Source organism: Coturnix japonica, unplaced genomic scaffold (genome assembly GCF_054131305.1).
Source record: "Coturnix japonica strain WE unplaced genomic scaffold, WE-NBRP24 Scf062, whole genome shotgun sequence".
NCBI lineage: Eukaryota > Metazoa > Chordata > Aves > Galliformes > Phasianidae > Coturnix > Coturnix japonica.
The window spans coordinates 795,878-823,530 of NW_028188965.1; the positions used below are offsets into that span (position 1 = coordinate 795,878).

A 27,653-nucleotide genomic window follows, 5' to 3' on the forward strand; every position below is an offset into this window, starting at 1 on the left:
CCCTGAGCTGAATATTTGACAGCCCCCAGGACCAACCCACATCCCCTGCAGCTGTAGCTTCTCAGGGAATGATCTGCATCAAACTTCCCATATCCATCTCAAGGCAGGGTGGCTTCCCAGCCCAAAACAAGAGGTGACTTCATTGGGTTCAGCCCTCAGGGTGGAGAATCCTAAGGCCCAGACAAAGCCCAGGGGTTCATGCAGAGGGAGGGAAAGCCATAAGGACATTCTGGTGTGCACATCTGGAGCATCACAACTGATGGGCTGAAGTGGGGAGCAGAGAGGTTTGCCTTAATGAGCTGAAGAAATGTCACTTTGGATCCCACTGAACATTTCCTTTCCTCCTGAATAGGAAAAGCCTATTCATTTCATCTCTATTTTCTGGCTTTAAATGTATAATCTTGTGTTTTTCCAGGGTCTGAATGAGAACAAAATATGGCACTTGTCCAATATTCGTTCCTCTAAAGAACATGCAATATATATATTATATATATATATATAGACCCCAAAATATACGGGTTCTGTATATATAATCTGCATGCAGTAGCAAAGTGTATCATTTATTATCAATTTGCCTACACTTCATTTTAAAAGAGTTCTCTGAGAGAAAATAGGAGCTATCACTAAACCTGCCCTCAAACCCATGAGCTGTTGGGTGTTTCACATCAATGCTCAGTTATAAATGAAACTCATATCGAAAGGAAAACCAAACTCAGACAAAAAGGAATTGTGGATGCAGTACAGATTCTTTAATGCAAATAGAGAAGGCAATAGACAATGAGACAGAAAACAGCACAACACAGAAACAATGAATTGCAGTCGTGCAAACCACAAGGCTGCAGCAAGTCTCCACCCAGGGCTTCACCCTGGAGATTCCCCTTCATAACGTTGTTCAGGAGGCTCAGAGCTGGTCAGAGTGGGAGTATATAAGTATATATATAAGTAGAGGGGAACTTGTGGAGGCAATGATGGAAACCCTGAGCCCTCTAGTGCAGATTTGAAAGACTGCACTGAGTAAAAAGCAAGGAGCAGTAATTTAAAGTAACTGCTTTGGCGCAGCCAAAAGAGGGATGGAAAGCTGCATCTGGTGGTAGAAGAGATGAGGAGGTATCTGTGAAGACTCAGCAGATGCAGCACTGTACTGTGTGGATATCTGGGGTTTAGCAGGGCCCGCAGCTGCCCCCAATGGAACTGTAGCCTCGGCGAAAGCCACCGAAACCACAGCTGCCAAAACCTCCATAGCCCCCAATGCCTCCAAGGCCATAAGAGCCTCCATAGCCTCCCAGGCCTCCAAAGCCGGCACTGCGTCCAAAGCTGCCACCCAGGCCTGCTCCGATGGCGGGGACTCCTGCTGAGCCAACTACAGCGTTCTGCGGGAAGGAGCTGAGGATGGGCCCGGGCATGGTGACCATGGTGGCCGGGGGTTGGATCAGCACAGTGGAGTCGGGGCACTGGCGCACGCAGGCCTCGTTGTAGCTGTCAGCCAGCGGGGCCGGGGCGGCCACACCGCAGGCAGGGGCACACAGGCTGGAGCAGGACATCCTTTGGTTCAGGAGATGAAGCTGTGAGAATAGGCAGATGCAAGGTCATAAGAGAAATGGAACACAAATCCTTTGTGAATGTTTTGCATTTGGAGCATATGCTCGAGGATACACTCTGCATCACATCATCCAGCCAGAGCAAAAGTACAATATTCACTTGAAATGCTGGTGTAAACCACCTCCTCTTCCTGCATGAGACCAGCTGAGCCAGAGGGTGGAGTAAAACTCCCTCACAGAAAGCAGACAGAAAGTCACCGAGAGCGCAAAGCATAAAATTGCATTGGAAAGCTCAGAACACCATGCCTAAAAGTTTAAATATCCATTCTTTCCATATTTCTGAAAAAATATATGATCTCACGCAGACACTATGAGAAGTGTCAGAGTCCCCAGTGTAAGAAGCACTTGACAAAAGCACTGCTAAGAAACTGAGGAGAGACAGAAGCTGTGGACTTACCACGCTGAGATGGAGTGTCAAGTGGAGGAAGCTGGATATTGGACTGCAAAGTCCTCAGCTCTTTTATACCTGTCTGAGACAGCCTGGGGCATCGACCCAAGGGTGGTGGTGGCAGAAGCCCCAGATAATCATGAAATAAAGCCAATACTCTTCATGACACACAAGGAGTGATGCGGAGCAATTATATCCCTCATTGCTGGTACACTGAGTAGCAAAGGTGCCCTGGAGAACAAGAATGTGATGGGAGGGTCGAACACTGATGCAACGTCACATGAAGGACCACAAACTGCTGAATCTGAGCTCACAACACCAACAAACCCCAAAGTGTTCCTAATCCCAAACTTTGTCTATGTCGAAGAGTCACAGGCGTCCTGCAGATGAAGCAGTTTACAATGCAGCACGCCGCCAGCACACCTCTCATTACCTCCACTTTATGGGCTGGTAAACAGAGGTGGAATTGGGGGTAAAAAATGAAGCTATCCCACACACCTGGGGCTGCTCACACTTGTCCACCATCAACATACACCAGTGAGGGCTGGGAGGCAATTGGGGTTGAATTCTGGAGCCTCCATAAACATTGCTTCTGTGAGACACGGGGTGTTTCATGTTCCCTACTTCCCTAAAGATGCTCAAAACAATTTGGAGCTGTGCTGCCTTTAAAAGGTGATAATGCAATTGCATGGAAGATAAAGAAAATATTAGGGATGGTAAGTTTAACAAAATGAGCATCAATAGCAGATGGTACTAAATATAATTGCATGTTACCATCTATCTCTTCCATCTTCTTGTTCTCCACAGCATGTTTGGGCCTCAGACTCTCCAAAGGGGAGAGATGCAATTGCATCACATCACTGCTTGTGTGTCATGAAACGTGACGGCTTTATTTCATGATTATTGGGAGCTTCTGTCACCACTGCCCTCCCATCTATGCCCCAGGCTGTCTCAGACAGGTATAAAAGAGCTGAGCGCTTTGCAGTCCAACATCCAGCTTCTTGACTCCACTTGACTCCCCTCATCTCCTGGGTAAGTGCAGCTCTCAGAGGCTTCTCAGGACTCTCTCCCACCTCCATTCTTCCCTAGGGCTCTCCGCGAGCCTTTCCTCACTCTGGCTGCCCTTTGCAGGACTCCTTGCTTGCGTGGAAGATGTCCTGCTCCAGCCTGTGTGCCCCTGCCTGCGGTGTGGCCGCCCCGGCCCCGCTGGCTGACAGCTACAACGAGGCCTGCGTGCGCCAGTGCCCCGACTCCACTGTGCTGATCCAACCCCCGGCCACCATGGTCACCATGCCCGGGCCCATCCTCAGCTCCTTCCCGCAGAACGCTGTAGTTGGCTCAGCAGGAGTCCCCGCCATCGGAGCAGGCCTGGGTGGCAGCTTTGGACGCAGTGCCGGCTTTGGAGGCCTGGGAGGCTATGGAGGCTCTTATGGCCTTGGGGGCATTGGGGGCTATGGAGGCTTTGGCAGCTGTGGTTTCGGTGGCTTTCGCCGAGGCTACAGTTCCATTGGGGGCAGCTGCGGGCCCTGCTAAGCACAGCACTGCGTCCAGCCACAGTTGAAGGAGAGCTCTGGAGAAGCCCCAGCACATCCCTACCTGACACCGTGATGATGGGCTCCCCTTCAGCATCACTGGGCTCTGGAGCTTGGACACCTCATACCTGCACCGGAACCACCTCTACCTTCCTCTGCTCCATTTGATCTTTGCTTCAGGACTTGCTGCCCTCTGATGATGCAGCCCAGCTCTGGCTGCCTGCTCCTGTCCCTCTGCAAACTGCAAGGAGATGTGGACAGCCTCTGGACAGGGGCTGCCCTTCTGCCTCCTCCATCCTCCCCCATGGTCCCGCAATAAAATCTATCTTGCACCACAGTTTTTATCTCTGAGTTTTCCTTCACCCTTCCTATGTCCGCAGTTCACACTGCAGCTGCAGAGGCACCTTGGGGCCATTTCCAGTATCTCCCAGCTTGGACTTCTCAGGAGCCCTGTGGGCACTGCCCCCTCCCCTCTCACCTGCCCTTGGCTCTATGGCTGCAGCAGGAGCTCATCCCATCCAGGCTGCATACAGTGCTGACAGCACCTGCTGCACCTTTAGAGCTCTCTGCCTCTCCTCTGCTCTGCTTCCTGCCTGCTGCAGCCCAAGGAGAGCTCCAGGATAACAGTGAGCTCAGTACCCACTCTTCAGTGTCCCTGTAGACGGCTTTTGGGCTGTGTGGTCCATGGTTGGCAATGCAGCCTCCTAATGGGCAAAGGCCATGTCACAGCATCCTGAAAGCCATTGCAGCAAAGAAAGGAGACTATGATTCCCTCAGCAACCTTGTTTCCAGCCTCTCAAGATTATCTCCTACACCTCCTCCTCTCAGAGCACCATATACCACCAACACAGGGAGTTATTACTTACATTTGGCTCAGAAGAAATTCCACAGCAGCTTGGGCACATGGCTCTGCCTGAGCAAGACAGTGTTTCACTCTGCCCCATGCAGTGAATGCAATTCAGAGCCCTTGGCAGAGCTTCATCTCACACAAAGCTCCTGCACCCAGGCCCCACAAAGCACCCACCCATATCAGTGTGATGGGGCCCAGCCAGCACATGGCACACCAAAGGAAGCAAAACATGAGGTTTGGCTGAACACCATCAATCAGGAGCCAGCAGAGAGGTGGGGAAGTGGGAAGAAATTCAGATGTAGCCAAAGGCAATGGAGGAAGGATAATTTTCTGCTCAGCCCATGCAGGAAACCTATGGCTGCTCCTGACATTTTGCTGCCTTTTCACCCTTCCCTCTGTTCTTGGTTATTAATGCAGAGTGTGCACTGCAGTGACCAACCTGCTGCCCCACTGCCCACCTGAATTTCTCTGTAAGGAATTACTTCTACACAAGAGCAGCTCACAGTGCTGGGATGGTGGAACCAGAAGATGTCTGGGGGAAAAAAAAGGACATAAAGAGAGGAGGGACTCTAAACTCTGACTTAAGACCTTTGTGCTCCCCAGGTCAGGATACCTGTGCTCTGTTCATGGCTATGAGGGATACATTGGGAACATGGGGTGGTTCATCCCTTTCACTCTCCAGTGCCCATCCAGGAGCTGAGCACAGGAGTACAGTCAGCAGATGGCAGCAGCCCTGTCCATGCACTGCTTGTCTCCTCATTTACTCTGACCTCCAAATGTGATCAGTGGCAGGGCAAGAAAAGGAGGTGAAACAAAGCATGGAGAGCCCCGGATGGGCAGAGGATGAGGCAGAGGCTCTGTGGGACATTGAGTGTTAACATACTGCAGTGATGTTTGTTCATGAGGTGTCATTGTAACCATAGTAGAGGAGAGGAGGCTGAGTGTGATGTGCTCTGCAGGACCCTCTTTGGACTGTGATCCTCAGCAGTAATGCACTGCCCCAACAGCCAAATGTCCCACAGGCAGAGCTGTGGGAGCAGCTCACAGACTAGAATCAGAGGCTGTGAGATGTGGGGGAAGGAAGGAGAAGGAAGATAAAAACACTGGAGTTGAGATTGCAGTTTAAGAGAGCTTTTATTGCAGATCTAAGGGGTAAGGATGGAGGTGCCAGGACAGCTGCTGTCCAGAGGCTGCCCTTGTCTCCTTGCAAATGGCAGAGGGACAGAAGTTGGCAGCCGGATCTGGGCAGCATCATCTCACGGCAGCAAGTCCTGAAGTTAAGGTGAAGCGGATCAGAACAAGGCAGTGCAGGTATGAGGTGTCCAAGCTCCAGAGACTAGCAATGCTGAAGGGGAGTCCGTCCTCATGGAGTCAGGAAGGGATGTGCTGGGGCTTCTCCAGAGCTCTCCTTCAACTGTGGCTGGACGCAGTGCTGTGCTTAGCAGGGCCCGCAGCTGCCCCCGAAGGACCTCAGGCCTCGGCGAAAGCCACCAAAACCACAGCTGCCAAAGCCTCCATAGCCCCCAATGCCGCCAAGGCCATAAGAGCCTCCATAGCCTCCCAGGCCTCCAAAGCCGGCACTGCGTCCAAAGCTGCCACCCAGGCCTGCTCCGATGGCGGGGACTCCTGCTGAGCCAACTACAGCGTTCTGCGGGAAGGAGCTGAGGATGGGCCCGGGCATGGTGACCATGGTGGCCGGGGGTTGGATCAGCACAGTGGAGTCGGGGCACTGGCGCACGCAGGGCTCGTTGCAGCTGTCAGCCAGCGGGGCCGGGGCGGCCACACCGCAGGCAGGGGCACACAGGCTGGAGCAGGACATCTTCCACGCAAGCAAGGAGTCCTGCAAAGGGCAGCCAGAGTGAGGAAAGGCTCGCGGAGAGCCCTAGGGAAGAATGGAGGTGGGAGAGAGCCCTGAGAAGCCTCTGAGAGCTGCACTTACCCAGGAGATGAGGGAAGTCAAGTGGAGTCAAGAAGCTGGATGTTGGACTGCAAAGTGCTCAGCTCTTTTATACCTGTCCCAGACTGCCTGGAGCTTTCCTGTGTTGACAGCAGTGGCAGAAACCTCAGATAATCACAGAAGAAAGCCAACACACTTCATGACACTCCATGTGTGATGCAGAACAATTATATCCCTCATTGATGGAGTTATTGGGGTGTAAGCATGCCCTGGAGAACAAGAAGGTGATGAGTGGCACAGGTGATTACAAGCAATTACATGAAAGCCCACACGCTGCTGATGCTGACCTCAGGACACCTGTAAACCCCAATGTGTTCCTAATCCCAAACTTTGTCTATGGGATTGGCTCACAGGTATCCTGCAGACAAAGCACTTTGCAATCCTGCTCACAAACACCACGTCTGTCATTACCTTCATTAGCTCTGTTTTATGGGCTGGGGAACTTTGGACAAAGCGCTGAAGTGATCCCACCCTCCTGGGTCAGCTCCCAAACAACTGCCACCACCCTGCAGTGGCAAAGACTGGGACGCAATTGGGTTGGGACATCAGGAGCATCCCTGTTTGTTGCCCACCTCCCTGCCCAGTGCTGCATGCGGCATTTCTGACCCGCATGCCAAGGATAAATCTGTGGCTGTGATGTCTTTGTGTGTGAATCTCACAAGTCATTAGGAGCACATTGACGGTTATTGGTTTTTAACATGTAGGATGCACCTTGCCTCTGAAGTAATTGTGTAAAGCCACCTGACTCGCTCATCCCCTTGCTGTTCTCCAGGTTGCCTTTTTGCCTCACTGTAACCAGGGGGAAGGGAAATAATTGCTCTGCATCTCTTCTAGTGTGTCATGATGAGTATTGGCTTTATTTCACGATTATCCGGGGCTTCTTCCACCACCGCCCTCCCATCTATGCCCCAGGCAGTCTGGGACAGGTATAAAAGAGCTGAGCACTTTGCAGTCCAACATCCAGCTTCTTGACTCCACTTGACTCCCCTCATCTCCTGGGTAAGTGCAGCTCTCAGAGGCTTCTCAGGGCTCTCTCCCACCTCCATTCTTCCCTAGGGCTCTCCGCGAGCCTTTCCTCACTCTGGCTGCCCTTTGCAGGACTCCTTGCTTGCGTGGAAGATGTCCTGCTCCAGCCTGTGTGCCCCTGCCTGCGGTGTGGCCGCCCCGGCCCCGCTGGCTGACAGCTACAACGAGGCCTGCGTGCGCCAGTGCCCCGACTCCACTGTGCTGATCCAACCCCCGGCCACCATGGTCACCATGCCCGGGCCCATCCTCAGCTCCTTCCCGCAGAACGCTGTAGTTGGCTCAGCAGGAGTCCCCGCCATCGGAGCAGGCCTGGGTGGCAGCTTTGGACGCAGTGCCGGCTTTGGAGGCCTGGGAGGCTATGGAGGCTCTTATGGCCTTGGGGGCATTGGGGGCTATGGAGGTTTTGGCAGCTGTGGTTTCGGGGGCTTTCGCCGAGGCCTGAGGTCCTTCGGAGGCAGCTGTGGTCCCTGCTAAGCACAGCACTGCGTCCAGCCACAGTTGAAGGAGAGCTCTGGAGAAGCCCCAGCACATCCCTACCTGACTCCATGAGGACGGACTCCCCTTCAGCATTGCTAGTCTCTGGAGCTTGGACACCTCGTACCTGCACTGCCTTGTTCTGATCTGCTTCACCTTAACTTCAGGACTTGCTGCCCTGAGATGATGCTGCCCGGATCCGGCTGCCAACTTCTGTCCCTCTGCCATCTGCAAGGAGACAAGGGCAGCCTCTGGCCAGCAGCTGTTCTGCCACCTCCATCCTGACCCCTTAGATCTGCAATAAAAGCTCTCTTAAACTGCAATCTCAACTCCAGTGTTTTTATCTTCCTTCTCCTTCCTTACTTCCCCCACATCTCACAGCCTCTGATTCTAGGCTGTGAGCTGCTCCCACAGCACTGCCTGTGGGACATTTGGCAGTTGGGGCAGTGCATTACTGCTGAGAACCACAGTCCATAGAGGGTCCTGCAGAGCACATCACACTCAGCCTCCTCTCCTCTACCATGGGTACAATGACACCTCATGAACAAACATCACTTCATTACGTTAACACTCAATGGATGTCCCTCAGAGCCTCTGCCTCATCCTCTGCCCATCCAGGGCTCTCCAAGCTCTCTTTCACCTCCTTTTCTTGCCCTGACACTGATCACATCTGGAGGTCAGAGTAAATGAGGAGACAAGCAGTGTATGGACAGGGCTGCTGCCATCTGCTGACTGTGCTCCTTTACTCAGCTCCTGGAGGAGCATAAGGGATGGACCACCCCATGTTCCCAAGGTATCCCTCACAGTCCTGAACAGAGCACAGGTATCCTGACCTGGGGAGCACAAAGGTCTTGAGTCAGAGTTTAGAGTCCCTCCTCTCTTTATGTTTCTTCCTTCCCCCAAAATTTTCTGTTCCCCCCATCCCAGCACTGTGTGCTGCTCTTGTGCAGATGTGATTCCTGCCAGAGAATTCCAGCTGGGCAGTGGGGCGGCAGGTTGGTCACTGCTGGGTACCTCAGTTGAACAAACTGCAACAGCAACCGAGAATACAGGGAAGGGTGAAAAGGCAGCAAAATGTCAGGAGCAGCCATAGGAATCCTGCATTGGCTGAACAGAAAATTATCATTCCTCCCTTGCCATTGGCTACTCCTCAATTTCTCCTTGCCTTCCACATCTCTCTGCTGGCTCCTGATTGATGGTGCTCAGCCAAACCTCATGGTTTGCTCCTTTGGTGTGTCATGTGGTGGCTGGTTCCCATCACAATGACGTTGGTGGGTGCTCTGTAGGGCCTGGGTGCAGGAGTTTTGTGTGAGATGAAGCTCTGCCAATGGCTCAGCATTGCAATCACTGCATGGAGCAGAGTGAAACACTGTCTTGCTCAGGCAGAGCCATGTGCCCAAACAGCTGTGGAATTTCTTCTGAGCCAAATGTTAGTAATAACTCTTTATGTTGGTGGTACATGATGCTATGGGAAGAAGAGGTGTAGGAGACAATCTTGAGAGGTTGGAGACAAGGTTGCTGAGGGAATCTTAGCCTCCTTTCTTTGCTGCAATGGCTTTCAGGATGCTCTGACATGGCATTTGCCCATTAGGAAGCTGTACTACCAACCATGCACCACACAGCCCAAAAGCCACCTACAGGGACACTCAATAGTGGGTACTGAGCTCACTGTTATCCTGGAGCTCTCCTTGGGCTGCAGCAGGCAGGAAGCAGAGCAGAGGAGAGGCAGAGAGCTCTAAAGGTGCTGCAGGTGCTGTCAGCACTATATGCAGCCTGGATGCGATGAGCTCCTGCTGCAGCCATAGAGCCAAGGGCAGGTGAGAGGGGAGGGGGCATTGCCCACAGGGCTCCTGAGAAGTCTCATCTGGGAGATACTGGAAATGGCCCCAAGGGGACTCTGCAGCTGCAGTGTGAACTGCGGACATAGGAAGGGTGAAGGAAAACTCAGAGATAAAAACTGTGGTGCAAGATAGATTTTATTGTGGGTCCATGGGGGAGGATGGAGGAGGCAGAAGGGCAGCCCCTTTCCGGAGGCTGTCCTTGCCTCCTTGAATAGGGCAGACAGAGGAGGAGGCAGCCAGAGCTGGGCTGCATCATCAGAGGGCAGCAAGTCCTGAAGCAAAGATCAAATGGAGCAGAGGAAGGTAGAGGTGGTTCCGGTGCAGGTACGAGGTGTTCAAGCTTGAGACCTCAGCAATGCTGAAGGAGAGTCCATCCTCATGGTGTCAGGTAGGGATGTGCTGGGGCTTCTCCTTCTCCAGAGCTCTCCTTCAACTGTGGCTGGACGCAGTGCTGTGCTTAGCAGGGCCCGCAGCTGCCCCCGAAGGACCTCAGGCCTCGGCGAAAGCCACCGAAACCGCAGCTGCCAAAGCCTCCATAGCTCCCAATGCCCCCAAGGCCATAAGAGCCTCCATAGCCTCCCAGGCCTCCAAAGCCGGCACTGCGTCCAAAGCTGCCACCCAGGCCTGCTCCGATGGCGGGGACTCCTGCTGAGCCAACTACAGCGTTCTGCGGGAAGGAGCTGAGGATGGGCCCGGGGATGGTGACCACGATGGGTGGGGGTTGAACCATCACAGTGGAGTCGGGGCACTGGCGCACGCAGGCCTCGTTGCAGCTGTCAGCCAGTGGGGCCGGGGCGGCCACACCGCAGGCAGGGGCACACAGGCTGGAGCAGGACATCTTCCACGCAAGCAAGGAGTCCTGCAAAGGGCAGCCAGAGTGAGGAAAGGCTCGCGGAGAGCCCTAGGGAAGAATGGAGGTGGGAGAGAGCCCTGAGAAGCCTCTGAGAGCTGCACTTACCCAGGAGATGAGGGGAGTCAAGTGGAGTCAAGAAGCTGGATGTTGGACTGCAAAGTGCTCAGCTCTTTTATACCTATCTGAGACAGCCTGGGGCATAGATGGGAGGGCGGTGGTGACAGAAGCTCCCAATAATCATGAAATAAAGCCGTCACGTTTCATGACACACAAGCAGTGATGCATATTCATTATATCATCATCGGAAGCATGGTATGGTAAGCGTGCTTTTTCAAACGCTGACATGATGGGCAGGATAAGACTTTAAATGATATTACATTAAATTCTATGCTTTGCTGAATCTGAACTAACAACCCTCATAAACCATAGGGTGCTCCTCATTGCATTCTTAGGGATTGGAATATTCTTGGCCATTTTGCTGTATGTGCTCTTTGCAGCTGCACTTACAGCCAGAGCTCCTGTCATTACATCTCCTTCGCTGGCTGGAAAGCTGAAGTTCTTGAGGATTGATCAAAAATCCCCTCTGCCTTTGTAGGCCCCATTCCTACCATCTACTCATACCAGCATGAGATGCGGATCCTGTCAGGGTGGTATTCAAGAGCCCATCCCGAGCACGTTGTCTTTGATTGAAGGTTTAATGTATTTAGGGGTGCCTAATCCACTTGATGGCATTGAAAAATCAGGAGCAACAAATGTCAAGCTGGTCAAATGTTGGGGATCAGTAGGGTCTGGTGCTGGGGATGTATGAGATGGAGGATGCATAGGGCAGACAAGGAAAAGAGAATGTGGTTTAAGTCATGTTCAGCCTTCTCAGTTGAACGTCTGCAAGTAGCAAGGGAAGACAATACAAGTTTGGGATCTGTCTCAAGTGGGTGTGATCGCTTCCTCTCTTTCCTCAAACATCCACCACCTCTGTTTACCAGCCCATAAAAGGCAGGTAATGATAGTCATTCCATTTGCAAGCAGGATTGCAAAGTGCATCCTTTACAAGATTTGTGTGATTCTTACATGCAGACAAACTTTGGGATTAGGAAGGCATCAGTGATTATTGGTTCCATAAAGGTAGCATTGGCAGTACATGACATGTCATGTAATTAGATGTAAACAGATAATCTTAACATCACATCCTTCTTCTGCAGGGGATGTTTGCTCCTCAGTGTATCCAATGGAGAAGGAAATAATTGCTTGGCATCACTCCTTGAGTGTCATGAAACATGTTTGCTTTTTTTGCAATTCTCTGCAACTTGTGCCACCACCGCCCTCCCATCTATGCCCCAGGCTGTCTCAGATAGGTATAAAAGAGCTGAGCACTTTGCAGTCCAACATCCAGCTTCTTGACTCCACTTGACTCCCCTCATCTCCTGGGTAAGTGCAGCTCTCAGAGGCTTCTCAGGGCTCTCTCCCACCTCCATTCTTCCCTAGGGCTCTCCGCGAGCCTTTCCTCACTCTGGCTGCCCTTTGCAGGACTCCTTGCTTGCGTGGAAGATGTCCTGCTCCAGCCTGTGTGCCCCTGCCTGCGGTGTGGCCGCCCCGGCCCCACTGGCTGACAGCTACAACGAGCCCTGCGTGCGCCAGTGCCCCGACTCCACTGTGCTGATCCAACCCCCGGCCACCATGATCACCATGCCCGGGCCCATCCTCAGCTCCTTCCCGCAGAACGCTGTAGTTGGCTCAGCAGGAGTCCCCGCCATCGGAGCAGGCCTGGGTGGCAGCTTTGGACGCAGTGCCGGCTTTGGAGGCCTGGGAGGCTATGGAGGCTCTTATGGCCTTGGAGGCATTGGGGGCTATGGAGGCTTTGGCAGCTGTGGTTTCGGTGGCTTTCGCCGAGGCTACAGTTCCATTGGGGGCAGCTGTGGGCCCTGCTAAGCACAGCACTGCATCCAGCCACAGTTGAAGGAGAGCTCTGGAGAAGCCCCAGCACATCCCTACCTGACACTGTGAGGATGGGCTCCCCTTCAGCATCGCTGGTCTCTGAAGCTTGGACACCTCTTACCTCAATGGGGACCAGCTCTGTCTTTCTTTGTTATGCCTGATATTTGCTTCTGGACTGGCTTACCAGTGATGGCACAGCCCTGATCTGGTCTGCCAGCTCCTGTTCCTCTGCTATCTGCAAGGAGACAAGGACAGCCTCTGGCCAGTGGCTGCCCTTCTGCCATTTCCCCCCTTCATCCCTTTATCTTCAATAAAAGCTATCTTACAATGCAATCTTGACTCCAGTGTTTTTATCTTCATTCTCCTTCCTTACTTCCCCACATCTCATAGTCTCTGATTCTAGGCTGTGAGCTGCTCCCACAGCACTGCCTGTGGGACATTTGGCAGTTGGGGCAGTGCATTACTGCTGACAATCACAGTCCAAAGAGGGTCTTGCAGAGCACATCACACTCAGCCTCCTCTCTTCTCCTATAGGTACAATGACACCTCATGAACAAACATCACTGCAGTATGTTAACACTCAATGGATGTCCCTCAGAGCCTCTGCCTCATCCTCTGCCCATCCAGGGCTCTCCATGCCTTGTTTCACCTCCTTTTCTTGCCCTGCCACTGATCACACATGGAAGTCAGAGTAAATAGGGAGACAAGCAGTGCATGGACATGGCTGCTGCCATCTGCTGACTGTGCTCCTGTGCTCAGCTCCTGGAGGGGCACTGGAGGGAGTAAGGGATGGACCACCCCATGTTCCCAATGTATCCCTCATAGCCATGAACAGAGCACAGGTATCTGACCTGGGGAGCACAAAGTCTTGAGACGGAGTTTAGAGTCCCTCCTCTATTCATGTCGTTTTTTTTCCCCACAGATATCTTCTGTTTCCACCATCCACTGTGTGCTGCTCTTGTGCAGCTGTGATTCCTGCCAGAGACATTCAGGTGGGCAGTGGGGCAGCAGGTTGGTCACTGCTGGGGACCTCAGGAGAACACACTGCATCAGCATCTGAGAAGATGAGGAAGGGTGAAAAGGCAGCAAAATGTCAGGAGCTGCCATAGGTTTCCTGCATGGGCTGAGCAGAAAATTGTCCTTCCTCCATTGCCTTTGTTCTCACCTGAATATCTCCCTGCCTTCCACATCTCTCTGCTGGCTCCTGAGTGATGGTGCTCAGCCGAACCTCATGTTTTGCTTCCTTTGGTGTGCCATGTGGTGACTGATGCTCTGCTGGTGTGATGTCCTGGCTGGGCCCAATCACACTGATATGGGTGGGTGTTTTGTATGGCCTGGGTGCAGGAGCTTTGTGTTAGATGAAGGGCAGCCATAGGCCCAGCATTGCATTCACTGCACTGGGTAGAGTGAAGCACTGTCTTGCTCAGGCAGAGCTGTTTTTCACAGCTGCTATCAATTTGTTTCTGAGCAATCCTGGAGAAAATCACTGCCCATGATACTATATGGAGCTTTGGAAAGAAGTGGAGCAGGAGGGAATCTTAAGAAACTGCATACAAGGATGCTGAGAGTCTCCGACTCTCCTTCCTCATCCCAATGACATCCCAGGGGTCTCTGGAATTGTTTTTACCCTTTAGAAGTCTGCAGGTCTATCCACAGACACCACATCACAAAAGGCCACCTATAGAGACAATCATCAGCAGACACTGAGTTTTGTATGGGGCCAAGAGTCCTTAATGATCTGCTGGAAGCAGGAACAAGGGGCAGAGAAGTGAGTGACAGCACTGATGTGGGAGCAGGTACTGAAGGCACTGTATGGAGCCTACCTGGGGAAGCTCCTACTGGAGCTGCTGGGCCCAGGGAAGGTGAGAAGAACATGGGCAGTGCCCACAGTGATCCTGAGAAGGCTCACCTGTAAACTGGCAGTGATGGCCCCATTGTGGCTACAGTGGGAAGTGGGGATAGAAGAGGGGTGAAAGAAAACACGGAGATGGAAATTGTGATGCAAGATGGATTTTATTGCAGGTTCCATGATTGAGGGAGGTGACTGAAAGGCAGCCCCTGTGCAGAGGCTGTACCCATCTTCTTGAAGAGGGTAGATGGAAAGGAGCAGGCAGCCAGCACATGGTGGTGTCATCACAGAGTCATGAGTCCTAAAGCAAAGCTGATGTGGAGTAGAGGAAGACAGAGCTGGACCCTGTGTGTACACGAGGCATCCAAACAGAGGAGCTGAGAGATGCTGAAGGGGAGCCCATCCTCATGGAGTCAGGTAGGGATGTGCTGGGGCTTCTCCAGAGCTCTCCTTCAACTGTGGCTGGACGCAGTGCTGTGCTTAGCAGGGCCCGCAGCTGCCCCCGAAGGACCTCAGGCCTCGGCGAAAGCCACCGAAACCACAGCTGCCAAAGCCTCCATAGCCCCCAATGCCCCCAAGGCCATAAGAGCCTCCATAGCCTCCCAGGCCTCCAAAGCCGGCACTGCGTCCAAAGCTGCCACCCAGGCCTGCTCCGATGGCGGGGACTCCTGCTGAGCCAACTACAGCGTTCTGCGGGAAGGAGCTGAGGATGGGCCCGGGCATGGTGACCATGGTGGCCGGGGGTTGGATCAGCACAGTGGAGTCGGGGCACTGGCGCACGCAGGCCTCGTTGTAGCTGTCAGCCAGCGGGGCCGGGGCGGCCACACCGCAGGCAGGGGCACACAGGCTGGAGCAGGACATCTTCCACGCAAGCAAGGAGTCCTGCAAAGGGCAGCCAGAGTGAGGAAAGGCTCGCGGAGAGCCCTAGGGAAGAATGGAGGTGGGAGAGAGCCCTGAGAAGCCTCTGAGAGCTGCACTTACCCAGGAGATGAGGGAAGTCAAGTGGAGTCAAGAAGCTGGATGTTGGACTGCAAAGTGCTCAGCTCTTTTATACCTGTCCCAGACAGCCTGGGGCATAGATGGGAGGGCGGTGGTGGAAGAAGCCCCGGATAATCGTGAAATAAAGCCAATACTCATCATGACACACTAGAAGAGATGCAGAGCAATTATTTCCCTTCCTACTGGGTACACTGAAGCAAAAACATGCTTTTGAGAAAATGAAGAAGATGGTATGGTCACATATCAATACACAATTATGTCAATGGCAAGTTGCTGCTCTTGCTGATGTGTTTTGGACCAATAAGGCCCGGTATGTTCTGAATGCCATGGGATGTGAACGTTAATGCACAAAAACATCACAGCCACAGATTTATCCTTGGCATGCGAGTCAGAAATGCCCCATGCAGAACTGGGCAGGGAGGTGGGCAACAAACAGGGATACTCCTGATGTCCCAACCCAATTGCGTCCCAGTCTTTGCCACTGCAGGGTGGTGGCAATTGTTTGGGAGCTGAACCAGGAGGGTGGGATCACTTCAGCACTTTGTCCAAAGTTCCCCAGCCCATAAAACAGAGCTAATGAAGGTAATGACAGACGTGGTGTTTGTGAGCAGGATTGCAAAGTGCTTTGTCTGCAGGATACCTGTGAGCCAATCCCATAGACAAAGTTTGGGATTAGGAACACATTGGGGTTTACAGGTGTCCTGAGGTCAGCATCAGCAGCGTGTGGGCTTTCATGTAATTGCTTGTAATCACCTGTGCCACTCATCACCTTCTTGTTCTCCAGGGCATGCTTACACCCCAATAACTCCATCGATGAGGGATATAATTGTTCTGCATCACACATGGAGTGTCATGAAGCGTGTTGGCTTTCTTCTGTGATTATCTGAGGCTTCTGCCACCGCTGTCAACACGTGAAAGCCCCAGGCTGTCTCAGACAGGTATAAAAGAGCTGAACACTTTGCAGTCCAACATCCAGCTTCTTGACTCCACTTGACTCCCCTCATCTCCTGGGTAAGTGCAGCTCTCAGAGGCTTCTCAGGGCTCTCTCCCACCTCCATTCTTCCCTAGGGCTCTCCGCGAGCCTTTCCTCACTCTGGCTGCCCTTTGCAGGACTCCTTGCTTGCGTGGAAGATGTCCTGCTCCAGCCTGTGTGCCCCTGCCTGCGGTGTGGCCGCCCCGGCCCCGCTGGCTGACAGCTACAACGAGGCCTGTGTGCGCCAGTGCCCTGACTCCACTGTGCTGATCCAACCCCCGGCCACCATGATCACCATGCCCGGGCCCATCCTCAGCTCCTTCCCGCAGAACGCTGTAGTTGGCTCAGCAGGAGTCCCCGCCATCGGAGCAGGCCTGGGTGGCAGCTTTGGACGCAGTGCCGGCTTTGGAGGCCTGGGAGGCTATGGAGGCTCTTATGGCCTTGGGGGCATTGGGGGCTATGGAGGTTTTGGCAGCTGTGGTTTTGGTGGCTTTCGCCGAGGCTACAGTTCCATTGGGGGCAGCTGCGGGCCCTGCTAAATCCCAGATATCCACACAGTACAGTGCTGCATCTGCTGAGTCTTCACAGATACCTCCTCATCTCTTCTACCACCAGATGCAGCTTTCCATCCCTCTTTTGGCTGCACCAAAGCAGTTACTTTAATTTACTGCTCCTTGCTTTTTACTCAGTGCAGCCTTTCAAATCTGCACTAGAGGGCTCAGGGTTTCCATCATTGCCTCCACAAGTTCCCCTCTACTTATATATATACTTATATACTCCCACTCTGACCAGCTCTGAGCCTCCTGAACAACATTATGAAGGGGAATCTCCAGGGTGAAGCCCTGGGTGGAGACTTGCTGCAGCCTTGTGGTTTGCACGACTGCAATTCATTGTTTCTGTGTTGTGCTGTTTTCTGTGTCACTGTCTATTGCCTTCTGCATTTGCAATAAAGAATCTGTACTGCATCCACATCTTGGCTTTTGGTCAATTTGTTTGTATTTGCTCTTCTCATGTTCCACATTGGCTCTGAAGTTTCTGGTAATGAAACTCAGGTCCCATTATTAGAGATCAGAATGCACTCTGTGAAGGTTCAATGCTCTGTTTTTTACACCCTTGCATTGTAGCACGCAGGAGATGCCAACAAGGTATTAACCTCATTAATATCAACAGAGATTTTGCATTAAAAAACATCATTGAATGATTTTGTTCCCAGGAGATCGTTTTGTTAACCAGAAATGTGCAATATCCCCAAGATTTATTCACACTACGTAGTCTGTGAAGTTCAAAGCAGTTCTCATTTTCTTTGTGCTCTCAGAGTGTGTTATTACCGTATTAAATGCATACTGCTCTCATTATGTGCTTCCTTATTGAATAGGAGTCACTTCAAACATGCATAGTGAGGCATTTCAATATATGCTTCGTTTGAGATGGGGCTTTATAGCCTTCACCATTAAAACGTGGCTCATTATTAATGCAACTAGAATAGATCCAACAATTATTGGCTTTGTTCTTCCACCCTAGAAAGATGGATTTCTTTCTAGCCCTACTTTAAGACTTCTGAGAGGGAAAGTAAGGCAACTAAATGCATTGATTTTGAAGAAACTTCAATCATTTTTAATCATATTCCTGGTTGAGTCCTGCAGAACAACCAAGATTTAGTATTGGTGGTTATTTCCAGCCAACACCTCCTCTTACTTCATCACTGTAAGATGCTCAATACTTTCCAGATCTTATTTAGTATCACAACAGTAACTCTCTGGATTTCATTTTGTATTTTTAGATATTGAAACATTGAAATTATGACCAGCTAGGCCCAAATGGATCCACCTCAATGATAAGATGCAGGCTGGGGAGCAATCCGTACCACGCTCCAGTAATAAACGTGTCAGGCATCACAGTCAGTGCCTTCCCAGAAATAAGCTGCTCAAAAGCCGAAAGGAGATCCGTTCTGGGCTGTGCTGAAAGCAGAACCCACAGTTCTTCTTTGGAAGGTGTTCAGTGATGTTCACACTCATGGATATGGGTTTACCAGAACACAATTGAGATCCAATTCCTCTTGTTCTGCTGCCATCAAAGTGCCTGCGTGTGCCTTCAAAGGAGGGCAATTACGTTCACAACAAAGGTCCGAGGGTTTAATAGGGATTTCAAAGCACTTTGCCTGCTGTTCTCAGCCCAGACTGTTACAGCATCGTACTATTAAGAGGTTACTGCTGCTGCCAGTTAGGTGCTTATGTCCTGAACAACAGTCATTTGGGGTTTGCGTCAGGGATCTCGCCTTATTAACATCTGTGTGATGCTGCAGCCTGGGAGCTTCGTGCCAATTCATTGTCATTCAAATGGAGCCTCGCAATAACACTTGCTAACACTTGCCTTTACGAGCTCTTAATGAGGTGAACGGAAAGCGAGAGATTCTCTGCTCTGTAACAAATCAGCTCTGCCGGCGTAAAACCAGCCCAGAAAAAGGGCATTTTCCTTCCTAATTCCTGGCTTAACCACCTGTTAAATGGGTTTGCTTGCATTTGTAAATCACTGAGACGTGGTGCTGGTGGTGTTACCCCCAATTCCTGTGCATGTATTGCCATGCATAGGAAAACTGAAGGAGATATTCCCAAACCTAGGAAATGCCACAATGGGTTTCTTCATGTGATGAAGTACTACAGGGTCGTCATTAATATGCCAAGCGTTTGCTGATGTGAAAAGCTACATAAAAGCTACAGGGCTCGGTATATCTCAGGAAAACTTATCAAAATGGATTGAGGTGGGAAATAAAACTGCATACATGTGAGTCAGAAAGCAAAAAAAAAACCAACGAGGTGTTATAATGCTGTAACATTTTTAATAAGAATAAAGCTCACAATCCAATGCAAAAGAGAAGGTAGAAGCAGAAGGAATACAAGCAGAGATGACTTTATGCTGAAAATCACCTTGTTTTGCTGGTGCCATTGGCTATCAGTTTCAAACTGTTTCACTTTGTTGAGGGAGTCCAAGCGGATCGGATGATTCTCTTTGGTATAACTTCTAAAGGGGTGAAGTGAGAAACATATCTAGAGGAAGATCAGGGCTCAGCACTCCGGATTTCATTAATGAAAGAGGTGCAAATGAGTTGTCCACGCTTATGTCATGCCCTGCTTCCTTTCCACCATCAGACCCACACAAAGCAAAGGAGACAGCAGGGAAAGAAGAAAACAAAAGAAAAATTTAGAAGAACATTTGAAGAAGTTCAACAGAAACGCTGAGCTCCTAGGAACTGCTTCACATCGCTGTTCCGGACTCGGAGCTTCTGCAAGCCATCTCTATAGCACAGCCCCATGGATCCAGTTCCCATCAGTTCCTTTAGTAGTTATAGCAGGGGTAGCAGCTGCCCAGGCTGTAGCGGCGGCTGTAGCGAGTGTAGCACGGGGAATAGCAGCGGGAGCTGTAGGAGGGGTAGCAGTCCCGGTAGCCGCTCAGCCCCCAGGAGCCGCGGTACCCGCAGGGGATCCCGCAGTCGTAGCTGCGGTAACCGCAGGGGCTGCCGCAGTCGTAGGTGCGGTAGCTGTACACGCTGCCGTAGCTGCACGGGGAGTAGCAGGAATCGTCCCACTGGTTCTGGTAGTAGAAAGTCATCTTGGTGAGGTGGAGGGAGGCGAGCCTGGAACAGAAGGAAACACAAAGCCCGTCAGGCGATGCTCCTAACATTATCACCAATGAACGCTGCGAACGTGCAGTGGGGAAGAGAAAGGCAGCAAAGCCAGGCACGCTGCCTGAAACTCCTTCTCTTCGCTGGCCTGTTGTTCAGCTCTGACTCTGAATCCTGCCTTCCCCATAGCACTCCATCCTGCACTGCTGGGGGAGCTTTCCCACCCAGCCCCACTGCTGCCTGCACTGAATGGGAGCCATCAGGGGATAAACAGGACTGTCCTTCACTGAGATGAAGATCTGAAGGGGAAAGAAAGCTATGCACAGGGCTGAAACATTGAAATATTCATGAAAACACAGGGAAGAATGATTCTCATAAGTATAAATAACACTCATCAAATCCCAGTCCTCCCAGTGCAGTGCATTAATCTATAGCAGCTCAGTGATGAGAAGGGATGGGAGAAGAAGGGAGAGAAAACATATTAAGCTATGCACAGGGCTGAAACACTGAAATACTAACGAAAACACATGGAAGAAATATAATCTCTTAAGTATAAATAACACTCATCAAATCCCAGTCCTCCCAGTGTGTTAATCTATAGCACCCGCAGCTCAGTGATGAGAAGAGACCGGAGTAGAGGAGGGGAGAGAAAAAGAATTAAACACCTCTCTCCATTTCCTACTAGCTCTCCTAAACCCATTCTGACTTACCCACTTGTGTAAGGAGCTAAGGCAGGAGAAGTGAATGCAGAGCTCTCAGCAGTGTGGGCTTTTATAGAGCAGAAATCCCGCCCAGAGCGTGGCCATGCCCCGGATCAGCTCCAATTACCAAACGAATTTTGCTTCCCGCATGACTCCTCTCAATTGATATACCAGTTCTTCCCAAGGTTTCTGATTATTGGCCCGATGCTGTGACATGCAGGTTACACCCTTCCAGTTGCTTTCATCTCAAAACTACACCAATTAAGTCTTGGTATCATCACGCTGCATTCACTTGTTTAGCACAGCAATAAACTGAAAGATATGCTAAGACATCCGGATTACCAAATAACCTATTTTTGGATGCCCAGCTTCCAAAATACATTTTAACCCATGCATTTTTCTAAGAGAAAATCCTGTGGAGGAGGCAATCCTTCAATTTCAGGTATTTCATAACTTTAATCACAGGTCAAGCAGTGCATTGCTACCAAACCCTTCCAGTATTTCCTGTGACTAGCAAAGGGGTGAGACCCCCTTTGTGATCTTTTGGAATAGGCTCCACAAGGGGGTAGATGAGCCACCATCCCTGAATGTGCTTTAAAACCTCCTGGATGCGATGCTCAGGGCCATGAATGGAGTGGTAAGTCAGTAGAGTTAAGGTCGTAAGGTTGGGTTGAGTTTCAACTGGATGATCTTGAAGGTCTTTTCCAACCTGAGCCATTGGATGATTCTATACCACCGTCACACAACAGGATATTGCTGGGCTGATTGATTCAGCTGGAAAATTGGCCCATAAACTTCAGAACGCTACACGTGTGACGTATTTTTAGGAGAAAAATATTTCAGAGACCCAATTCCAAAGCTATGAATTGCAGCTGTAATAAAGCACAGAACTGGGTAACCCGATAGATGTTTTTAGTAACTGTGTTACATAATATTGGGGCGTTTTCCAGTAACGTGGCATTAATATTTAAATAACAAATCGCTTTGTACACGGAAATGTTAATAAGTATTAATGAAGGCTTTGATATTCAAAATTTAGAGAAAGGCCTGGAACATCTGTCACGCCTGTCATTATCCTTCCTTTGGATGCGTGTAAACAGCCACGTTTGGAGGTGAAGGTCACCTGGAAGGCTGAGATGTTGCTTCTCACCGGGACAAGTTGTGCACACAGCACTCAGTGTTATTCACTGCACTTAGAAGCGTGAAGCCAAACACCTCGCCAGCATTATGAAGATGCTGTGTTCAGCAATCTTTGGCATCTGGAGGGCTTCTCTGGAGTAATGCAGTTGTTACAGAGATACTAACCAGGCTGTAAGCAATAACAAAGCAGATATTTGGGATCCAAGTAAACATGCCTTGCTTGGGCAAGACGTGCAAAAAGCTGAGTGTGAGCATTTCAAAGCTGGGAAACTCTAAATGTTGATATCTCAGTCTGAAAGCCTTCAGATTTATTATTGATTTCAACGCACCTTCATTTAATTCTTCCCCAAAAGTCTCATCTACATCCTTTTATATTGCTCAAAATCATTCCCACTGCTCTCCCACCAAAGGGATCCCATTTCCCCCAGTCTCATTCTGTTTTGTCTTATAAGGTGGCTCTTTAAGTCTGTTAACAGCAGCTGATGGAGGGCAGCAAGTAAATTGGATTTCCAACATCATAACCATAACCTTGTAGCTGATCACGATAACAATTAGCACATTTCTGAACACCTGATTGCAGCAAGTTAACACTGGACATCCCCACTATTACAAACGTCCTTCTTGCACTTCTCCTTTTGAGAATTCAAATGAATAACAGCGAATAATGTAAATATCCTGGCCTAAAATTGTGATGTTGAAAGGAAAAGAAAGAAAAAGAAATGCTTTCTACGGGTGATTATTTCTGAAGGAAATGAAACTGATGCTCTTTCTTCTCAAACAAATCTGGAATCATTGCAAACTTCATGCACTGAGATCTGCCCACTCCTCCAAAAATGGGGTTATTAATGTCAACCAGTTCTGCTCTCCATGTCTTCCCTTTCCTGTTATAGCTCAGATTTCACCACACCAATTCCACAAACATAATTGTCCCAGGAAGTCTGAACATGAAAGAAAACTGCGATGCAATGTCATGCTTTTGGAAGCCAAGACCTGACTAATAATCACAAACCAAGAAAAACAATTACATCAACTGGAGAGTGACGTGCGCCAGAAAATTGGTTTTGTGATGAATGTGAGTTTAAAGCACAGTAGGTTTGGTCAGATACGTGTATAAAAAGGGGGAGAAATTCAGGGCTCTCCATTCGCACCTCCCAGCTTCCATCCTCACTGAGCTCGGTAAGTGGGACTTATTGCAGTGCCTTTATTGCTGTGTGGATGCTGCCTTTTTGCTACACTGGCGTATAGAGAGGAGTCAAGCTTTAAGAGAAGGCTGTGATTTCACAGCCATGCAAGTGCAATTCTTGCTTGTAAGAATGGGGCATTGGCATAGTGGCATAAGCTTAGAATGTTCAATCCCAGCAATGTACTATAAGAAATTTCCTTTTCTGTGCACCATATAGAAGAGTCCTGGGTATCTTTGCTTTGCAGTGGGAAGGCATAATGTTATTGCAGTTATCTCTACAGCACTGCTCCAAATTGGGCTGCCTATTCCAAGCAATGGCAACAGACAAAAAAGCAATAGGAATAGGGTAGAAAATGGTTTGGTTTAGGTTGGACTTGATGATCTTGAAGGTCTTTTCCCACCTGAGCAGTTCTATGATTGTATGGTTCTAAATATCTTTAAGGAGGAAAAGAAGGCACGTACACATAAAGCTGTGAGCTGGGCAGGAAGGAGCCAGGGCAAAGCCTTGAGTGTAGATATTTAGTTGGTTGCAGTGTTCCCCTTTCTCTCCTCTCCCCCCTTTCCTACACTTCCATGAGGTTTCCTAGAACTACTGAGTCATCTCAGCAACCTCAAACTCTTCTTCCCTCCTACTGCTTCAGGCTCACCTTCCTCCAGATGTTTAATATGTTTTCTCTCCCTTCTTCTCCCATCCCTTCTCATCACTGAGCTGCTATAGATTAATGCACTGGGAGGTCTGGGATTTGATGAGTGTTGTTTATACTTAAGAGAATCTTTCTTCCCTGTGTTTTCATGAATATTTCAGTGTTTCAGCCCTGTGCATAGCTTTCTTTCCCCTTCAAATCTTCATCTCAGTGAAGGACAGTCCTGTTTATCCCCTGATGGCTCCCATTCATGCAGGCAGCAGTGGGGCTGGGTGGGAAAGCTCCCCCAGCAGTGCAGGATGGAGTGCTATGGGGAAGGCAGGATTCAGAGTCAGAGCTGAACAACAGGCCAGCGAAAAGAAGGAGTTTCAGGCAGCGTGCCTGGCTTTGCTGCCTTTCTCTTCCCCACTGCACGTTCGCAGCGTTCATTGGTGATAATGTTAGGAGCATCCCCTGACGGGCTTTGTCTTTCCTTCTGTTCCAGGCTCGCCTCCCTCCACCTCACCAAGATGACTTTCTACTACCAGAACCAGTGGGACGATTCCTGCTACTCCCCGTGCAGCTACGGCAGCGTGTACAGCTACCGCACCTACGACTGCGGCAGCCCCTGCGGTTACCGCAGCTACGACTGCGGGATCCCCTGCGGGTACCGCGGCTCCTGGGGGCTGAGCGGCTACCGGGACTGCTACCCCTCCTACAGCTCCCGCTGCTATTCCCCGTGCTACACTCGCTACACCCGCCGTTACAGCCTGGGCAGCTGCTACCCCTGCTATAACTAAAGGCGAGATAGCGATGCATGGCTCCAGTGAGAATCTGAGCTCCTGAGATGATGACTGCGGTCGGGAATAGCATTAAAGTGCTTTCACCTCTCTCCAGCCTCCTCAAACGATACTGAATTACCTGCATTAGGGTCAACTCTTCCTTCGTAGCCTTTCGTGGTGCTCATGCTGCGTGTTTAGGTGCAGAGCTTTGCACCAGGAGGTGCAGAGCTCATCCCCAGAGCAAAACACCTGCTTTAAAGTGTGGAAACTGCACTTAAAGAACGTATGCATCCCGGGATGTTCCTCCTTTTCTGCTTATCTGTACTTGCTGTATACATTGCTTCTGCTTCTCATTAAAAGATCTTGCATCACAGCACTTCTTTCTGTGGGGTTTTTGTTTTAATGTGCTGGTTTTCTTTTTCACTTGGCATTAGTAATTATCTACCAGAGGGACGCACGATGCCCAATTCCTTATGCTTTTTTGCATCCCTGAAAGTAGATAAGGGAGCACATGGGATCCCACATCACCTGTTCCCATTGCACAGCTGTTTCTCCACCAGAAGGGCTTTGCACGGCCAATGCTGCTTGTGCAAGCCATAAGACAGCACCCTGCCCTGCCAAGGCTCCTGTTGGGCACAATCCTCACCCTCCCAGTCCATTAGGAAAAACTATTTTACATGAGAGGATTAGAAGAAAGCACATCCCTGCAGTAAGATGAGGCTACAATGGGAAGTCATCCATCCCCATAATTAACAGCAGGGCACATAGGAGAAGAGCTGCTGCAGGTAAAAGTGATGGTCAGCTCGATGACAAAGGGATGAACCTACCACGATGGTTCCCAGGCCGCAGCGGTTGGTAACCACAAGGAGGCTGAATCTTGCCAGAGATTTCCAGCAGGAGAAGTTTTTCCTTCCCATCTGTAAGAGTTTCAGCCTGGCAGCATGAGCCAGTCGGTGGGAGGTGGAATTAGGGGCTCAGGATGGCGTTCCCATATAGGTGGGCATTTGGGAAGGGATAGTTGCAGGCTTCCCTGCCTCAACAATAGAGCAAAGAAGCGAGGCACAATGCACGCGTTTATCCAACAGCTCGTTCAGGAGAGAAGAGCAAAGGAGGAACAGGAAGAAAACGAGTCCGTGAGCTCAGGATGAAGAATTCCCCCATGTGGTTTCCAGGGGTACTTCAGGTTTCAGACAAGTAACCTGCTTAGAAAGGCTGGATGCATTCACTGAGCTGCTTTGTCAGCTTCCTTTTAAAGGAAATCAGCCTGAAAATGCAAATCCAGGACATGTTTCCCCCACGTAGTCATGGGCTGAAATTCAGAATCTGAAGGCATTTGGTCTTCATTTGAAAACACCTTTGTTTTGTGCAGAAAGCTGTTCTGAAACTTGAAGTTGTCAGGTCATTTAAATGCAGTGTGATGTATTCCAGGTTGACCTGGAGGTGGGAATGGGATTTCTTTCATTTAGTATTCATAGGATCATAGAACCACCATGATTGGAACAGACCTCTCAGATCATCCAATCCAACCCATATCCTGCTTATCCATCACCAATACATCCCACTATTTATATACATCTCATCTCACACAGCCAGTTTGAGATGTCAGAAGAAACTGGGGGGAAAAAGTATAAGGGTCATATGTCAAAAAGTGTTGGTTTTGTTTTGTGTGTGTACTCATGCAAATGTACCCTATTTATGTGGGTTTATAAGTACATTTCTTATTGCTGTGTCGTCTCATTATGGGCAAGTTAGGAGATGAAAGTATGCATGTGGTTACACAGGAGTTAAAGAGAATATAGAAAAACCCATCTTGAAATAAAATGCCATTATTTTTCACAGGACTTCTCAAAACTGTTTGAAGTTCATAGCTGCCAAGTCTGGTCCCTGTGTTAGTTCTGATATAAACTGCTATAGCACTGCTTGGAACAGGGCTCCAGCTGAAGGAATAGCACGAGAAACATCAGCTGTCTGAGAAATGAAGATGACAACAAAGTAATTTCAATCTTATGGGGATTAAAACCCTCAAACATGCAATGGTGTCATGAATCAGAGCCCTCAGCTGCTCCGTATATAGACACACATATATACAAATATACATCCAGAAAGGAAATAAGAAAATGAATCACGTAGCCTATATTGCACCGTTGTAGCTGCTCATCCCACGGTGAAAAATATCCAGAATATCATCAGGTGATGCAAATGTAAACCAAGTTTTGTTGAGGTCAGAATAGCAACGTATTTAGACACCAACACGGTCATAGTATGTTACAGAAAATCTCATTGATGCTCTGCTCTGCTTCACCCAGCACCTCCCGGAGGAGGCAGAGCACAGCAAATAAAGACAAGAGCCTCTTTCCCTCATCAAATACCTCCTTGGATGACCTTCAACGCAGTGAGCCATGCTTAATTTGCATATGAAATTAGGATAATAACAGGCATTCTGGAGATGCTGAGCCTCGTCAAAATTCATGGTATCAGTGTTCTTCCAAAACAGTCATTAACTCCTTAATTTAGCTGCGTTTGTATTATTTAATTCTCGCTGCTTGGTCAGGAGCTGAGATGCTAAATAACAACAAAGCAAAATAGGGGTGGGACCCCCCTGGGTTGTGCATCTCACAGGGCAGCACCATCACAAATCTCCCACCACTGATTTCACCCCTCTCCAGCTTAGCAAAAAAAAACCCCTCTGCTATGGGGAGCTGCAGCACCTCAGCTGCCTTTTTGCACCACTGCAGCTTGTTGCAAATGCATCGACTGGTTGGGCACCTCGTTGCAAGCATGGCATCCTCCTGTCTTCCCTAGCAACCACTTCTCACCTGCAGGGAAGCACAGCCTAAATCCTCCCATTACCCTTGGCCTTCCTAAGGGATCCTTCTCCCTCTTTTCCCAACTACATTCCCAATGGAAGGCTGGCTGCGTTCTGCACCACCACATCCTGCAGTAAGGCTTGCCCCCCTCACTGCTGGGACACCATGAGATATAGATTTATGCAAGATTTTCTCAGGGTTTCTTAGAAATTCTAAAAGAAAAGTGACCAAAAAAAGAAGAAAAATACATTAAAAAGACATTAAGCCTTAAACACATTGCTCGGATGCTCATTTAATTGATCCCGTTCTTCTCATAGTGCATATATGCCAAATTATAGGCAGGAGAAGAACCTGAAGGAATTAATGGAATGCCTGTCATTAATTGTGACGTAAATGAATCAAACCACTGGCAAAGGCACTCAGCACATGCTGTGATGTCTTTTTCCACCCTAGGTGCTTCAAGTCACCTTACAATGTGTGGTATCTGCCTCCCTTGTAGGGGCATAATGTGAAAATACATTGGTGG

The 27,653-nt window shown here is 49.8% G+C and overlaps 8 protein-coding genes and 2 long non-coding RNA genes across 10 annotated transcripts; 5 read left to right on the forward strand and 5 right to left on the reverse strand.

The window, feature by feature from the left end:
- Positions 1–592: 592 nt before the first annotated feature.
- On the reverse strand, positions 593–1,541 carry LOC107324396 (claw keratin-like). Its single transcript, XM_015884375.3, has one exon. The coding sequence runs from the start codon at positions 1,539–1,541 to the stop codon at positions 1,161–1,163; it is 381 nt and encodes a 126-aa protein (XP_015739861.2). The 3' UTR covers positions 593–1,160.
- A 525-nt stretch (positions 1,542–2,066) lies between these two features.
- On the forward strand, positions 2,067–3,836 carry LOC107324399 (claw keratin-like). The gene is made up of 2 exons (XM_085533731.1): positions 2,067–3,018; positions 3,118–3,836. Exon 2 carries the CDS (start codon positions 3,139–3,141, stop codon positions 3,517–3,519), a length of 381 nt encoding a protein of 126 aa, XP_085389857.1. The 5' UTR covers positions 2,067–3,018; positions 3,118–3,138; the 3' UTR covers positions 3,520–3,836.
- Positions 3,837–5,565: 1,729 nt separating this feature from the next.
- LOC107324398 (claw keratin-like) lies at positions 5,566–6,203 on the reverse strand. The gene has a single exon (XM_085533734.1). It carries the CDS (start codon positions 6,185–6,187, stop codon positions 5,807–5,809), a length of 381 nt encoding a protein of 126 aa, XP_085389860.1. The 5' UTR covers positions 6,188–6,203; the 3' UTR covers positions 5,566–5,806.
- A 1,098-nt stretch (positions 6,204–7,301) lies between these two features.
- LOC107324404 (claw keratin-like) lies at positions 7,302–8,146 on the forward strand. The gene is made up of 2 exons (XM_085533732.1): positions 7,302–7,324; positions 7,424–8,146. The coding sequence occupies exon 2, from the start codon at positions 7,445–7,447 to the stop codon at positions 7,823–7,825; it is 381 nt and encodes a 126-aa protein (XP_085389858.1). The 5' UTR covers positions 7,302–7,324; positions 7,424–7,444; the 3' UTR covers positions 7,826–8,146.
- A 1,690-nt stretch (positions 8,147–9,836) lies between these two features.
- Positions 9,837–10,508, reverse strand: LOC146751755 (claw keratin-like). The gene has a single exon (XM_085533736.1). It carries the CDS (start codon positions 10,502–10,504, stop codon positions 10,124–10,126), a length of 381 nt encoding a protein of 126 aa, XP_085389862.1. The 5' UTR covers positions 10,505–10,508; the 3' UTR covers positions 9,837–10,123.
- A 1,556-nt stretch (positions 10,509–12,064) lies between these two features.
- Positions 12,065–12,762, forward strand: LOC146751756 (claw keratin-like). Its single transcript, XM_085533735.1, has one exon. The coding sequence runs from the start codon at positions 12,065–12,067 to the stop codon at positions 12,443–12,445; it is 381 nt and encodes a 126-aa protein (XP_085389861.1). The 3' UTR covers positions 12,446–12,762.
- Positions 12,763–14,468: 1,706 nt separating this feature from the next.
- Positions 14,469–15,177, reverse strand: LOC107324394 (claw keratin-like). The gene has a single exon (XM_085533612.1). The coding sequence runs from the start codon at positions 15,159–15,161 to the stop codon at positions 14,781–14,783; it is 381 nt and encodes a 126-aa protein (XP_085389738.1). The 5' UTR covers positions 15,162–15,177; the 3' UTR covers positions 14,469–14,780.
- A 1,253-nt stretch (positions 15,178–16,430) lies between these two features.
- On the forward strand, positions 16,431–17,241 carry LOC146751757 (claw keratin-like). Its single transcript, XM_085533613.1, has one exon. The coding sequence runs from the start codon at positions 16,431–16,433 to the stop codon at positions 16,809–16,811; it is 381 nt and encodes a 126-aa protein (XP_085389739.1). The 3' UTR covers positions 16,812–17,241.
- Positions 17,242–19,086: 1,845 nt separating this feature from the next.
- On the reverse strand, positions 19,087–20,672 carry LOC107324400 (uncharacterized). The gene is made up of 2 exons (XR_014941239.1): positions 20,602–20,672; positions 19,087–19,903 (listed from the first exon to the last, which is right to left on the reverse strand). It is a non-coding gene; the product is annotated as an uncharacterized LOC107324400 (long non-coding RNA).
- A 2,159-nt stretch (positions 20,673–22,831) lies between these two features.
- Positions 22,832–24,696, forward strand: LOC107324402 (uncharacterized). The gene is made up of 2 exons (XR_014941231.1): positions 22,832–22,908; positions 24,044–24,696. It is a non-coding gene; the product is annotated as an uncharacterized LOC107324402 (long non-coding RNA).
- The last annotated feature ends 2,957 nt before the right edge of the window (positions 24,697–27,653 follow it).

What these genes read in the sequence shown, in the direction of transcription:
- LOC107324396 (XM_015884375.3), bottom strand. Translation starts at nt 1,541, where the DNA reads ATGTCCTGCTCCAGCCTGTGTGCCCCTGCCTGCGGTGTGGCCGCCCCG.
- LOC107324404 (XM_085533732.1), top strand. Translation starts at nt 7,445, where the DNA reads ATGTCCTGCTCCAGCCTGTGTGCCCCTGCCTGCGGTGTGGCCGCCCCG.
- LOC146751757 (XM_085533613.1), top strand. Translation starts at nt 16,431, where the DNA reads ATGTCCTGCTCCAGCCTGTGTGCCCCTGCCTGCGGTGTGGCCGCCCCG.
- LOC107324394 (XM_085533612.1), bottom strand. Translation starts at nt 15,161, where the DNA reads ATGTCCTGCTCCAGCCTGTGTGCCCCTGCCTGCGGTGTGGCCGCCCCG.
- LOC146751756 (XM_085533735.1), top strand. Translation starts at nt 12,065, where the DNA reads ATGTCCTGCTCCAGCCTGTGTGCCCCTGCCTGCGGTGTGGCCGCCCCG.
- LOC107324398 (XM_085533734.1), bottom strand. Translation starts at nt 6,187, where the DNA reads ATGTCCTGCTCCAGCCTGTGTGCCCCTGCCTGCGGTGTGGCCGCCCCG.
- LOC107324399 (XM_085533731.1), top strand. Translation starts at nt 3,139, where the DNA reads ATGTCCTGCTCCAGCCTGTGTGCCCCTGCCTGCGGTGTGGCCGCCCCG.
- LOC146751755 (XM_085533736.1), bottom strand. Translation starts at nt 10,504, where the DNA reads ATGTCCTGCTCCAGCCTGTGTGCCCCTGCCTGCGGTGTGGCCGCCCCG.